The following is a 14,871-nucleotide window of genomic DNA, read 5'->3' as shown; positions in this document are numbered from 1 at the left end:
ATAAAAAATTACCCCAACCCAAGCGGCGAAGCAGCGCGAGGGGTTCATGGCTGATGGGGAGATCAGTCGCTACTGCTGGTCCCGCCAGGGTACCGGCCGACACCCTGGCGTAATAGGCTTATCCGAGTACAGGGGGCACTGCTCGGATGGACCGTTTTTCCCCCACACTCGTGGGAACAAAATGGAAAATGTTAAATTAAAAACCCAAAATGATGACGTAGGGAGGCCCGAGGAGGGCGGTGATCTGTTGTTGCCCGAGATGGGCGGAGTAGTAGTTGTGCCCGAGAAAGGCGTAGGGAGTACTTTGCTCGAAAGGGGCAAAAGTCCGGCACTTGTGCCAATATGAGGGGGGTTGAAGGATGCGCGAGTCGTGTTAGAGCGTCTGGACCATGAGGAGGTTGCCTCTATTATAAGAGATAGGTCCAGGTCGTCACTTTCGTCGCGAGGCCGTTTCTGTGCGGCTTCCGAGTCAGACGCCGATGGCGTGATGTCTGTTGGGTCGAACGGCTCCAATGCTATCGAGGGGGCTAAAGCGCAGTTCCGAAAGGACAGAAAGAGGCGCCATCACAGGAAGAGTAACTCTGAATCCTCGGATGCGGATGGGGAGACAGAGACAAGCCGAAAGCGAAGGTTGCTTCGGCCAGAGGGAGTCGTGGTCGTACCAAATATTCCTGATGAGAATATAGGGCTAGCTGCTGGAAAGAAGGCGCTAAACGATGCCAAGCGCGAGGAGCGCCGGCTGAGGGCGGAGGAGGAAGTTGCTGAAATCTCCGCGGCGATACAAACTAGAGCAAGTTCTAGGCTCTCGGATGTGCCCCTGGAACTTTGCGGTGAGGAGCACATGGTCTCCGACTTGCGTAGCCAAGTATCTGATAGCTTGGCTATAATCAATAGAGTCGCCTGCAAGTCGGGGAATCTGAAGGGCACATTTACTAGGGCCCTTAAAGACGCTGCCGGAGTTATCTCTTCTGCCGTTAATACTCTGGCAAAGAGGACGGCATCAGAGGAAGTGGATATCCTCAAGGCAACAAACTCGCGACTGCAGTCGGAGTTGGTGGAGTTGCGGAAGGAGTTTGCCCTTTTGAGAGCGGAGTTGGAGCGGTCTAGAGCATCGGACTTGCGACCCACTCCCACGGAGTCTATTGCTGTGGAGGACATAGTGGGCACTATGGTCTCCACCAGGCTGGAAGCCTTTAAAGATCGGCTACCACCGGAGAGAAATCTGCGACCTCCGCTAGCGGCGGACAAGCGCAAGGTGGATAGCCCAAAGCAGGCGCAAGTGGACCCTGTCGCATCCACTTTGATGGCGCCGGCTAATCCGGCACCAAAGGAGCAAAGGTCTAAAAAGGCCAAGAAGAAGAAAGGCCCGGTAAAGACCGCATCTACTGAGCCTCGACCTCTGCCACCCGCTCCGGCTGATATGTCCGAGGGCTGGACTGTAGTAGCCCGGAAGGGGGCCAAGAAGAGAAAGCCAGCTCCTAAGCCGAAAGCGCAAAAGGCTAAAGCGCAAAAGGAGCCAAAGTTGCGTCGTCCTAGATCGCAAGTTGTGACGATTAAGTTGCAGCCAGCCGTCGCCGACAAGATGTCGTATAGCGATGTCCTTACCCGGGTCAAGGAAAGTATAAAGTTGGAAGACCTGGGTATAGAGGACCTGAGATTCCGTGTTGCGTCTACTGGCTCTAGAATGCTAGGCGCTAGAATGCCTGGCGCCAACACTGCTGAGAAGGCGGATGCGCTAGCTGAGAAGTTGCGTGGGGTTCTCAGCCCCGAAGAGGTCCAGGTGTCGAGGCCAGTGAAATGTGCGGAATTGAGGGTGTTTGGCCTCGATGACTCCGCCACTGCTGAGGACATGACGGCGGCAATAAGCCGAGTTTCCGGCTGTGCTGCGGGTAATATAAAAGTCGGAGAGATCCGACAGGACCGGGCCGGTCTAGGAACAGTATGGGTCCGATGTCCTGTCGGCGCAGCGCAGAAGATTAGCGGGGCGAGACTACTTGTTGGCTTCGTCTCTGCTGGAGTGAGGCTGTTGATGCCCCGTGCGCAACGTTGTTTCCGTTGCCACGAAGTGGGCCACATGGCTGCGAAGTGCAGTAGCCAGGTGGACCGCAGCAAACAGTGTTTCCAGTGTGGCCAGACCGGGCATCAGCAGAGATCGTGTTCGGCAGAGCCTCATTGTCCGGTGTGTGAGGCGGCGCAAACGCCCGCTAATCACATGTTGGGGAATGCTGCCTGTGGAAAGGCTAGCACCAATAACGGTGGAAAGCGCAGACGAGTGCCGGCAATATCGGCCAGGTCTAATATCCCAGCTGGGCCTGAGGAGGTGCAACACATGGAAGACCAATAATGGCTCTCCGCGTGTTGCATGCGAACATTAACCACTGTGCTAGGGCCCAGGACTTATTGGTCCAAAGCCTGGCGCAGTGGTCTATCCAGGTGGCGGTTGTTTCGGAGCCCTACAGCGTTCCCGACAGAGACAACTGGGTAGCCGACAACACCGGGGTGGTGACTATTATCACCCAGGTCGCCGCGGGCTCCCCGCCTTTCTCACGTGTAGAGAGAGGTGTGGGATGCGTCGCCGCACTTGTCGGCAACCTAGTTGTCGTAGAGGTCTACTTTTCCCCCAATCGAACTCTCGCGGAGTTTGAAGAGTTCCTTATACGATTGGGGGAAATGGTAGAGCGATTTCGTACGGCGGAGATGTTGGTGGCCGGCGATCTCAACGCGAAGTCCAGCGTGTGGGGCTTCGCAACGACGGATGTGCGTGGTGTGACGCTGTCGGAGTGGGTTGTTGCCACCGGTTTGTCTGTGCTCAACCGAGCGACCAAGAACACGTGTGTGCGAAGGCTGGGCGGATCCGTCGTGGACGTTTCGGTCGCGAGCCCGGCCCTAGCATGTCGTGTTCGGGGCTGGCGAGTGCTGGATGATGTGGAGACTCTCTCGGATCACCTCTACATCTTGTACGAGATCTCCATACATCCTGCGGTGCCACCAGCCCCCAGTCCAAACTCGCGAGAGTACGGACCGCGGTGGCAACTGGGTCGTCTCGACAGGGAGTTGTTGGAGGAGGCCGCGATAGTGAAATCCTGGTGGCCCCAGAGCTTGGCGTCTGCAGAAGACGCCGCATCCTGGGCGCAGGGGGCGCTGACGCGTATCTGTGACGCGTCAATGCCCCGTTCCGGGCGCCGCCCTCAACGGCGGCAAGTGTACTGGTGGTCGTGGGAGATCGCGCAACTGCGTAACACCTGCGTTGCGGCGAGACGCCAGTACAGCCACTATCGCAGACGGGTACAGAAGGTGCAGGAGGAGGAAGACCGACTGTACCGCGTCTATGTCGAGGCGAGAACGCAGCTGCAGGAGGAGATCGGTCGTGTGAAAGGCGAGTCGCACGACCGGTTGATCGCGGGGATAGACTTAGACCCGTACGGCACACCTTACCGAATGGTGCTCGGTAGGTTACGGGCTTGGGCACCACCACTGACGCAGACACTCCAACCGGACGTACTCTGAGGGGTTCTGTCGTCGCTATTCCCGCAGCGGGCCAGTTTTGCACCACCCAGTATGGCCCGCCCTGCAGCGCGTGAGGAGGAATAGGAGGACGACGAGGACAGCGTCACACCACCGGTGGAGGAGGAGGAGCTCGAAGAAGCTGTTCGCCGATCTCGGCTCAAGAGCACCGCCCCGGGCTTCGATGGCATTCCCGGCCGGGCGCTAACTCTGGCCCTCAACACCTTAGGGCCCAGAGTGCGAGGACTATTCACTGCCTGTCTGGCTCAAGCCATAATTCCACAGCGGTGGAAGACAGGCAGGTTAGTCCTCATCAAGAAGGAGGGTCGCCCGGCGGATTCAGCCTCCGCCTACAGGCCCATCGTGCTCTTGAGCGAGATCGCCAAGCTCCTTGAGCGTGTTGTAGCCAGGAGGCTACAACACCATTTGGAGGGGACAGGTCCGGACCTCTCGGACCACCAGTATGGCTTCCGTAGGGGGCGATCGACGGTGGATGCCATACTGGAGGTAAAGTCCTATGCGCAGGATGCGGTGGCCCGAGGCAATGGAGTCTTGGCGGTGTCTTTAGACATCGACTTTAGATTTCAACTGAATCCGAGCGGGGAAAACTGAAAAAATCGGTTTTCGCCACTTACCGCCATCGACACCAGTATCAACTGAATCCGAGCGGGGAAAACTGGAAAAATCGGTTTTTTCCACTTACCGCCCGCACCTTCCCGCGCATTCCCGCGGGTTGTATACCACCTTGAAGGCCCCTCGGAGCCCGAACGATCGACACCAGTTTCAACTGAATCCGAGCGGGGAAAACTGAAAAAATCGGTTTTCGCCACTAACCGCCGGCACCTTCCCGCGCATTCCCGCGGGTTGTATACCACCTTGAAGGCCCCTCGAAGCCCGAACGATCGACACCAGTTTCAACTGAATCCGAGCGGGGAAAAGTGAAAAAATCGGTTTTCGCCACTTACCGCCCGCACCTTCACCTTCCAACTTCGGGTTGTATACCACCTTGAAGGCCCCTCGGAGCCCGAACGATCGACACCAGTTTCAACTGAATCCGAGCGGGGAAAACTGAAAAAATCGGTTTTCGCCACTAACCGCCGGCACCTTCCCGCGCATTCCCGCGGGTTGTATACCACCTTGAAGGCCCCTCGAAGCCCGAACGATCGACACCAGTTTCAACTGAATCCGAGCGGGGAAAAGTGAAAAAATCGGTTTTCGCCACTTACCGCCCGCACCTTCACCTTCCAACTTCGGGTTGTATACCACCTTGAAGGCCCCTCGGAGCCCGAACGATCGATACCAGTTTCAACTGAATCCGAGCGGGGAAAACTGAAAAAATCGGTTTTCTCCACTAACCGCCGGCACCTTCCCGCGCATTCCCGCGGGTTGTATACCACCTTGAAGGCCCCTCGAAGCCCGAACGATCGACACCAGTTTCAACTGAATCCGAGCGGGGAAAACTGAAAAAATCGGTTTTTTCCACTTACCGCCCGCACCTTCCCGCGCATTCCCGCGGGTTGTATACCACCTTGAAGGCCCCTCAAAGCCCGAACGATCGACACCAGTTTCAACTGAATCCGAGCGGGGAAAACTGGAGCGGGCCAAAGATGTAAAGCGGCCCCGAAAACTCCACCGACCATCCAGAACAAGTCCGAGGTACTTCATGCTCCGGGCAACGTCAATTTTGACGCCACCGACGACGATGTGGGCATCTGCCGGTGGGCCCTTTCGAGGAGCATGGAAGTAGATTGCCTCGGACTTGTTGAGGGAGACTTCCAAGCCCAGCCGCTTTATGCGGCCGACTACCTCCACAACTCCAGCAGTCGCGAGGACCGCCGCCTCTCGATAGGTCCACTGCTGCGCCAAGACCAGCGTGTCATCGGCGTAACAGAGGACCTTTATCCCCCTCAGGGTGCCGCCCCGCAGCACCCAGTCGTATCCGATGTTCCAGAGGATCGGACCCAGCACCGATCCTTGTGGAACACCGGCCGACACAACGAACTCCTTCCAACCTCCTCCAGGAGCTGGAAAGGTCACAGACCTACCGGACAGGTAAGCCCCGATGACGCGGCGCAGGTATGGAGGCACACGATAGTATAACAGTGCCTCCTTTATGCAGGGCCATGGCAGGGAGTTGAAGGCGTTGGCGATGTCTAAAGACACCGCCAAGACTCCATTGCCTCGGGCCACCGCATCCTGCGCATAGGTCTTTACCTCCAGTATGGCATCCACCGTCGATCGCCCCCGACGGAAGCCATACTGGTGGTCCGAGAGGTCCGGACCTGTCCCCTCCAAATGGTGTTGTAGCCTCCTGGCTACCGAGCTACTAACTTACCGAGCACCATTCGGTAAGGTGTGCCGTACGGGTCTAAGTCTATCCCCGCGATCAACCGGTCGTGCGACTCGCCTTTCACACGACCGATCTCCTCCTGCAGCTGCGTTCTCGCCTCGACATAGACGCGGTACAGTCGGTCTTCCTCCTCCTGCACCTTCTGTACCCGTCTGCGATAGTGGCTGTACTGGCGTCTCGCCGCAACGCAGGTGTTACGCAGTTGCGCGATCTCCCACGACCACCAGTACACTTGCCGCCGTTGAGGGCGGCGCCCGGAACGGGGCATTGACGCGTCACAGATACGCGTCAGCGCCCCCTACGCCCAGGATGCGGCGTCTTCTGCAGACGCCAAGCTCTGGGGCAGCCAGGATTCCACTATCGCGGCCTCCTCCAACAACTCCCTATCGAGACGACCCAGTTGCCACCGCGGTCCGTACTCTCGCGAGTTTGGACTGGGGGCTGGTGGCACCGCAGGATGTATGGAGATCTCGTACAAGATGTAGAGGTGATCCGAGAGAGTCTCCACATCATCCAGCACTCGCCAGCCCCGAACACGAAATGCTAGGGCCGGGCTCGCGACCGAAACGTCCACGACGGATCCGCCCAGCCTTCGCACACACGTGTTCTTGGTCGCTCGGTTGAGCACAGACAAACCGGTGGCAACAACCCACTCCGACAGCGTCACACCACGCACATCCGTCGTTGCGAAGCCCCACACGCTGGACTTCGCGTTGAGATCGCCGGCCACCAACATCTCCGCCGGACGAAATCGCTCTACCATTTCCCCCAATCGTATAAGGAACTCTTCAAACTCCGCGAGAGTTCGATTGGGGGAAAAGTAGACCCCTACGACAACTAGGTTGCCGACAAGTGCGGCGACGCATCCCACACCTCTCTCTACACGTGAGAAAGGCGGGGAGCCCGCGGCGACCTGGGTGATAATAGTCACCACCCCGGTGTTGTCGACTACCCAGTTGTCTCTGTCGGGAACGCTGTAGGGCTCCGAAACAACCGCCACCTGGATAGACCACTGCGCCAGGCTTTGGACCAATAAGTCCTGGGCCCTAGCACAGTGGTTAATGTTCGCATGCAACACGCGGAGAGCCATTATTGGTCTTCCATGTGTTGCACCTCCTCAGGCCCAGCTGGGATATTAGACCTGGCCGATGTTGCCGGCACTCGTCTGCGCTTTCCACCGTTATTGGTGCTAGCCTTTCCACAGGCAGCATTCCCCAACATGTGATTAGCGGGCGTTTGCGCCGCCTCACACACCGGACAATGAGGCTCTGCCGAACACGATCTCTGCTGATGCCCGGTCTGGCCACACTGGAAACACTGTTTGCTGCGGTCCACCTGGCTACTGCACTTCGCAGCCATGTGGCCCACTTCGTGGCAACGGAAACAACGTTGCGCACGGGGCATCAACAGCCTCACTCCAGCAGAGACGAAGCCAACAAGTAGTCTCGCCCCGCTAATCTTCTGCGCTGCGCCGACAGGACATCGGACCCATACTGGTCCTAGACCGGCCCGGTCCTGTCGGATCTCTCCGACTTTTATATTACCCGCAGCACAGCCGGAAACTCGGCTTATTGCCGCCGTCATGTCCTCAGCAGTGGCGGAGTCATCGAGGCCAAACACCCTCAATTCCGCACATTTCACTGGCCTCGACACCTGGACCTCTTCGGGGCTGAAAACCCCACGCAACTTCTCAGCTAGCGCATCCGCCTTCTCAGCAGTGTTGGCGCCAGGCATTCTAGCGCCTAGCATTCTAGAGCCAGTAGACGCAACACGGAATCTCAGGTCCTCTATACCCAGGTCTTCCAACTTTATACTTTCCTTGACCCGGGTAAGGACATCGCTATACGACATCTTGTCGGCGACGGCTGGCTGCAACTTAATCGTCACAACTTGCGATCTAGGACGACGCAACTTTGGCTCCTTTTGCGCTTTAGCCTTTTGCGCTTTCGGCTTAGGAGCTGGCTTTCTCTTCTTGGCCCCCTTCCGGGCTACTACAGTCCAGCCCTCGGACATATCAGCCGGAGCGGGTGGCAGAGGTCGAGGCTCAGTAGATGCGGTCTTTACCGGGCCTTTCTTCTTCTTGGCCTTTTTAGACCTTTGCTCCTTTGGTGCCGGATTAGCCGGCGCCATCAAAGTGGATGCGACAGGGTCCACTTGCGCCTGCTTTGGGCTATCCACCTTGCGCTTGTCCGCCGCTAGCGGAGGTCGCAGATTTCTCTCCGGTGGTAGCCGATCTTTAAAGGCTTCCAGCCTGGTGGAGACCATAGTGCCCACTATGTCCTCCACAGCAATAGACTCCGTGGGAGTGGGTCGCAAGTCCGATGCTCTAGACCGCTCCAACTCCGCTCTCAAAAGGGCAAACTTTACCGGCCGGGCTGCGAGGAAGAAAACCTCTATAAAAAATTACCCCAACCCAAGCGGCGAAGCAGCGCGAGGGGTTCATGGCTGATGGGGAGATCAGTCGCTACTGCTGGTCCCGCCAGGGTACCGGCCGACACCCTGGCGTAATAGGCTTATCCGAGTACAGGGGGCACTGCTCGGATGGACCGTTTTTCCCCCACACTCGTGGGAACAAAATGGAAAATGTTAACTTAAAAACCCAAAATGATGACGTAGGGAGGCCCGAGGAGGGCGGTGATCTGTTGTTGCCCGAGATGGGCGGAGTAGTAGTTGTGCCCGAGAAAGGCGTAGGGAGTACTTTGCTCGAAAGGGGCAAAAGTCCGGCACTTGTGCCAATATGAGGGGGGTTGAAGGATGCGCGAGTCGTGTTAGAGCGTCTGGACCATGAGGAGGTTGCCTCTATTATAAGAGATAGGTCCAGGTCGTCACTTTCGTCGCGAGGCCGTTTCTGTGCGGCTTCCGAGTCAGACGCCGATGGCGTGATGTCTGTTGGGTCGAACGGCTCCAATGCTATCGAGGGGGCTAAAGCGCAGTTCCGAAAGGACAGAAAGAGGCGCCATCACAAGAAGAGTAACTCTGAATCCTCGGATGCGGATGGGGAGACAGAGACAAGCCGAAAGCGAAGGTTGCTTCGGCCAGAGGGAGTCGTGGTCGTACCAAATATTCCTGATGAGAATATAGGGCTAGCTGCTGGAAAGAAGGCGCTAAACGATGCCAAGCGCGAGGAGCGCCGGCTGAGGGCGGAGGAGGAAGTTGCTGAAATCTCCGCGGCGATACAAACTAGAGCAAGTTCTAGGCTCTCGGATGTGCCCCTGGAACTTTGCGGTGAGGAGCACATGGTCTCCGACTTGCGTAGCCAAGTATCTGATAGCTTGGCTATAATCAATAGAGTCGCCTGCAAGTCGGGGAATCTGAAGGGCACATTTACTAGGGCCCTTAAAGACGCTGCCGGAGTTATCTCTTCTGCCGTTAATACTCTGGCAAAGAGGACGGCATCAGAGGAAGTGGATATCCTCAAGGCAACAAACTCGCGACTGCAGTCGGAGTTGGTGGAGTTGCGGAAGGAGTTTGCCCTTTTGAGAGCGGAGTTGGAGCGGTCTAGAGCATCGGACTTGCGACCCACTCCCACGGAGCGGCGTGTGGACGTATGCAGTGTCCAATTTCCAAAGGGTAGGGTACAAGACAAAAGGTGAACTGTTTTGTTTTGTTTACGATTCTGGTGCTAAATTCTCGTTAGTTGAAAGTTTTTCTGTTACATTTAGTGGTCGACGGTTTAGTAATGTTGTTACTATGACCGGTATTAGTCAAACACGAGTATACAGTACCGAACAAATTCTGTGTTTTGTAGTATTAACGATTGCCCTCTTAGGATATTATTGTCGCGAGATTTTAAATCAGGGTTGTACAGTAAACATAACTGACTGACATTTTGTTTGACGGGAATCTTTATGTAAATTCAGTGAATAACGATAGTGTGAGTGAGTTGACTTTGACTGATATCTCAGCTGATATTACTGGTAGTGACCGGTGGTAGTGACCGGGTTGGTTCGAATCGCACAGTACAGCGGCGTCCATATAGGATGTCGCCGGACGAACGTAGCGTTATACGCAACAGAGTAAAGGAAGGTTTACACGTGAATATCATTAGGTCGAGCTGTCCTCCTTTTGAAAGTCCGGCTTTATTAGTAAAGAAGTATGACGGTTCAGACCGTATCTGTATTGACTATAGTGAGCTTAACAATAATACCAACCCTGACAGTTATCCGCTTCCATGAATTACTGATCAAACTTCACGTTTTCAGGGTGCTAATTATTTTTTGAAACTCTATAGCACAAGCGGTTTTCATTTGATCACAGTAAACGAAAATTCTGTAGACAGTACTGCTTTCATAACAGCTGAAGGGCAGTTTGAATTCTTGACTGTGCCTTTTGGTCTGAAGAATTCAATTTCGATTTTTCAGAAGACAATTGTGATCGTGTTGGGTGATTTGGTTCGTGATTGCGTGGTGGTGTATTTTGAGGACATTTTGACATTGACATTGTCTCAACCGATTTAGCGGTCCAGTATGGGAGGACTTAATGCAGTGTTGGAAGCTGTGACAAGGGCTGGTTTCTCTTTGAACCTAGTGAAGTGTTCCTTTTGAAGTGGAGGCTAGTCAGGTCTCTATCGCCTCCAGAGACTGTGATTAAGTAGTAGCAGTTCGTCGGATTAGCTTCCTATTTCCGTCTATTTATTTTCCGTTTATTTTCCGTCAGTTTTGAATCTGTTGTTCGTCTCGAGGCTGAGGGGACTATTGAACAGCATTTTGACTTTTGCTGGTTTCCGGTCATGGTGTGCTGGAGGATTTGTGGATGTCTGCGTTACTTGTAGGGTCGCGAAATCTCACTCAGGAAGAGTTCAAACTAGCCTGCATCAAATCCCTAAGGTAATGATGCCGTGAAATACGGTTCGTGTAGACGTGGCGAATAGGCTCAGCGGTGAAACGATAAGGAGTACATTTTCATTCTGACAGACGCGTTCGCGAAGTGTGTTCTTTTGTTTCGTGCGGCAGGCATTGACTCTTGGAGTGTTCACGAGGTGACTTGTGGCTTTGTTTGGGGCTCCAACTCGCATCATAGCTGACCAGGGAAGATTGTTTTACTGGTGGTAGTTTTCACTAGTAGACTTAGGTTGGCATCTTACGGCGGCGGGCTTACCCAGTGCTAACAGGCAGGTAAAGCGCGTCAGAAGTGTGTTAAAGTCCATGTCGACAACGTTTGAGACTAGCGGTGGTAATAAGTTGTGGCAAGAATCTGTAGGAGGGTACAACTCGAGATAAATTGTACGATGAACCGGTAGATTTTAATTCATAAAATAACGATACCGTTATCATTGATGTGTATCGGTGGTGTGTATCATTGATGTGTCATTGATGTGTATCATTGGTGTGTGTCATTGATTTGTCGTTAATGTGTGTCAATGGTGTGTATCTGTGGTGTGTATCTTTGATGTGTATCATTGGTATGTATCATTGATTTATATCATTCACGTTTCGTGATCGACACCAGTTTCAACTGAATCCGAGCGGGGAAAACTGAAAAAATCGGTTTTCGCCACTAACCGCCGGCACCTTTCCGCGCATTCCCGCGGGTTGTATACCACCTTGAAGGCCCCTCGGAGCCCGAACGATCGACACCAGTTTCAACTGAATCCGAGCGGAGAAAAGTGAAAAAATCGGTTTTCGCCACTTACCGCCCGCACCTTCACCTTCCAACTTCGGGTTGTATACCACCTTGAAGGCCCCTCGGAGCCCGAACGATCGACACCAGTTTCAACTGAATCCGAGCGGGGAAAACTGAAAAAATCGGTTTTCACCACTAACCGCCCGCACCTTCCCGCGCATTCCCGCGGGTTGTATACCACCTTGAAGGCCCCTCGGAGCCCGAACGATCGACACCAGTTTCAACTGAATCCGAGCGGGGAAAACTGAAAAAATCGGTTTTTGCCACTTACCGCCCGCACCTTCCCGCGCATTCCCGCGGGTTGTATACCACCTTGAAGGCCCCTCGGAGCCCGAACGATCGACACCAGTTTCAACTGAATCCGAGCGGGGAAAACTGAAAAAATCGGTTTTCGCCACTAACCGCCGGCACCTTCCCGCGCATTCCCGCGGGTTGTATACCACCTTGAAGGCCCCTCGAAGCCCGAACGATCGACACCAGTTTCAACTGAATCCGAGCGGGGAAAACTGAAAAAATCGGTTTTTTCCACTTACCGCCCGCACCTTCCCGCGCATTCCCTCGGGTTGTATACCACCTTGAAGGCCTCTCGGAGCCCGAACGATCGACACCAGTTTCAACTGAATCCGAGCGGGGAAAACTGAAAAAATCGGTTTTCGCCACTTACCGCCATCGACACCAGTTTCAACTGAATCCGAGCGGGGAAAACTAAAAAAATCGGTTTACGCCACTTACCGCCCGCACCTTCCCGCGCATTCCCGCGGGTTGTATACCACCTTGAAGGCCCCTCGGAGCCCGAACGATCGACACCAGTTTCAACTGAATCCGAGCGGGGAAAACTGAAAAAATCGGTTTTCGCCACTTACCGCCCGCACCTTCCCGCGCATTCCCGCGGGTTGTATACCACCTTGAAGGCCCCTCGGAGCCCGAACGATCGACACCAGTTTCAACTGAATCCGAGCGGGGAAAACTGAAAAAATCGGTTTTCGCCACTAACCGCCGGCACCTTCCCGCGCATTCCCGCGGGTTGTATACCACCTTGAAGGCCCCTCGAAGCCCGAACGATCGACACCAGTTTCAACTGAATTTAACTGAATTGAATAGAAAATATATTAATCATAAATTTTCTCTAATTAATAAAGCTGAAATTAATCAACCAATGTTATTAATTGAAGAAAAAGCTATTAATTTACGTAAAGAAGTTTGATTAAATCTTCCTACAGCTCCAATTATTACATTAAAAATTATAATAAAAATTAAAAAAATAAAATTTATATTATAAGATAATAAAATTATTGGTGAAATTTTTTGTCATGTTATTAAAATAAATCTATTAAATCATGATAATCCTTCTATAATATTAGGAAATCAAAAATGAAAAGGAACAGAACCTATTTTTATTAATATTGCAGAATTTATAATAATTGATAATAAATCATTAATAAATATTTTTATAAGAAATAAATTCAATAGGATAGAAAATAAAAAATTAATTGATGCAATAGATTGAGTTAAAAAATATTTTAAGGAAGCTTCTGAATTTAATAGATTATTGGGGGAAGAGATTAAGGGGATAAATCTAAGTAAATTAATTTCTAAGCCAATTCAGCATCCTAATCATGAATTTGATGAAATAGAAATTATAGTTCTGAAAAATAAAATAAATAAGAAAAATATTTTATTGGAATTATTAATTAATAAAATAAAAAATAAGAATAAAATATTCTAAAGATTAATTTAAATTCATGATAAAAAAATTATATTTTAGTGTAAAATGCACAATAATTTTTGTCTCGTGTGTGTCTCACTGTCGTGTGTGTTCTCTGTCATGCAGAGGTCACAGTGTGAGGAACCGGAGGGCGTGGTGTGTACTCACCCTACCGCCACGCAGGTGCAGTGATGTGATAGGAGCTGTATTTGCTATTTTAGGGGGTTTTGTTCATTGATATTCTCTATTTACTGGATTATTATTAAATCCTTATTTATTAAAAATTCTATTTATTTCCATATTTATTGGTGTTAATTTAACATTTTTTCCTCAACATTTTTTAGGATTAGCTGGTATACCCCGTCGTTATTCTGATTACCCAGATAATTTTATATCATGAAACTATGAAAAAATGCTCAGAAAAAAGAAATGAAGAAAAAGATTTCAGAAATAATAAATAAAATGAATGAATGAAAAACTTAAGCCCACGTAAGTTGTGGAAATTTCTGGAATCGCTAGGCATTGGCCGGCAACGTAAGGATTTGAATTGCAATCTAGACGTTGATGCCTTGAATAAACACTTTGCCTCGATAACATCTATGGACAACACAATTGAAGCAAATACATTGAATTATATCAACTCCTTGCCGTCTCCCACAATCGTTCCTTTTAACTTTGCTTCTATAACCTCATCCCAGGTAAGAAACAGTATCCTAGCCATCAAATCTGATGCTTCTGGTTATGATGGCATCAACCGCAAAATGATTATTTTGCCCTTGGAAGTCTTAGTTCCAGTCATTACCCATATTTTAAATTTTTCTATTTCCCATAACACTTTTCCCAGTTTGTGGCGCATTGCCCGCGTTATCCCCATACCCAAAACCAAAGATCCAAAATCCTTCTCTCACTACCGTCCTATCTCCATCCTTCCTTTCTTGTCAAAGGTCTTGGAACGTATTGTTTTTCAGCAACTAAATCAATATCTATTTGACAACCATATATTATCCGAGTTCCAGTCTGGATTCCGTAACGGGCATAGCACAGTCACTACTTTGATTAAAGTTTGTGACGATATCAGACTTAGCATGGACAAACAAAATCTTACAGTCATTGCTTTGCTGGACTTTAGCAACGCCTTTAATTCTGTTGATACTGATCTCTTGGTTGCTGTTCTGCGTTCAATAAATATCTCTCCTGAAGCCACTGAGTGGTTCAGAAGCTATTTATGTGATCGGCAACAGTACGTTCAAGCCAATGACAAGTCATCTTCCCTTTGCTCTCTTTCTGCCGGTGTTCCCCAAGGTGGTGTCCTCTATCCTCTCCTTTTCTCCATTTTTATTAATTCAGTTTCCCAAAATCTCTCGCTCTTCCTTTCATCTATATGCTGACGACCTTCAAATTTACTTAGCCGCCCCGTTTGATGATGTTAGTGAGGCTATTCATAAGCTTAACGAAGATTTGCGGAATGTTAGTAGGTGGAGCAAATCTTTTGGCTTAACTGTCAATCCTGCCAAGTCACAAGTCAGTATTATTGGTGGCTCTAAGCAACTAAAAAAACTTGACCAGAATAGCCTCCCTGCTATACAGTTTGGCGGCGTCGATTTGAGTCTGAGTCCATCTATTAAGAACCTTGGTATTATTTATTTTTTTTATTTTTTTTTATTTTATTTTACAGAAAACAACAGCATAT

At 51.3% G+C, this 14,871-nt stretch overlaps 1 protein-coding gene across 1 annotated transcript; it reads left to right on the top strand.

Moving 5' to 3' along the window:
• The first annotated feature begins 487 nt into the window (after window positions 1-487).
• LOC146526748 (uncharacterized) lies at window positions 488-2,344 on the top strand. The gene has a single exon (XM_085206123.1). The coding sequence runs from the start codon at window positions 488-490 to the stop codon at window positions 2,342-2,344; it is 1,857 nt and encodes a 618-aa protein (XP_085062249.1).
• The last annotated feature ends 12,527 nt before the right edge of the window (window positions 2,345-14,871 follow it).

This window comes from Heliconius melpomene, chromosome 21 (genome assembly GCF_056956725.1).
Source record: "Heliconius melpomene rosina isolate 202511_hmr_F chromosome 21, ASM5695672v1, whole genome shotgun sequence".
Lineage (NCBI taxonomy): Eukaryota > Metazoa > Arthropoda > Insecta > Lepidoptera > Nymphalidae > Heliconius > Heliconius melpomene.
This window is presented reverse-complemented; position numbering and strand designations above follow the sequence as displayed.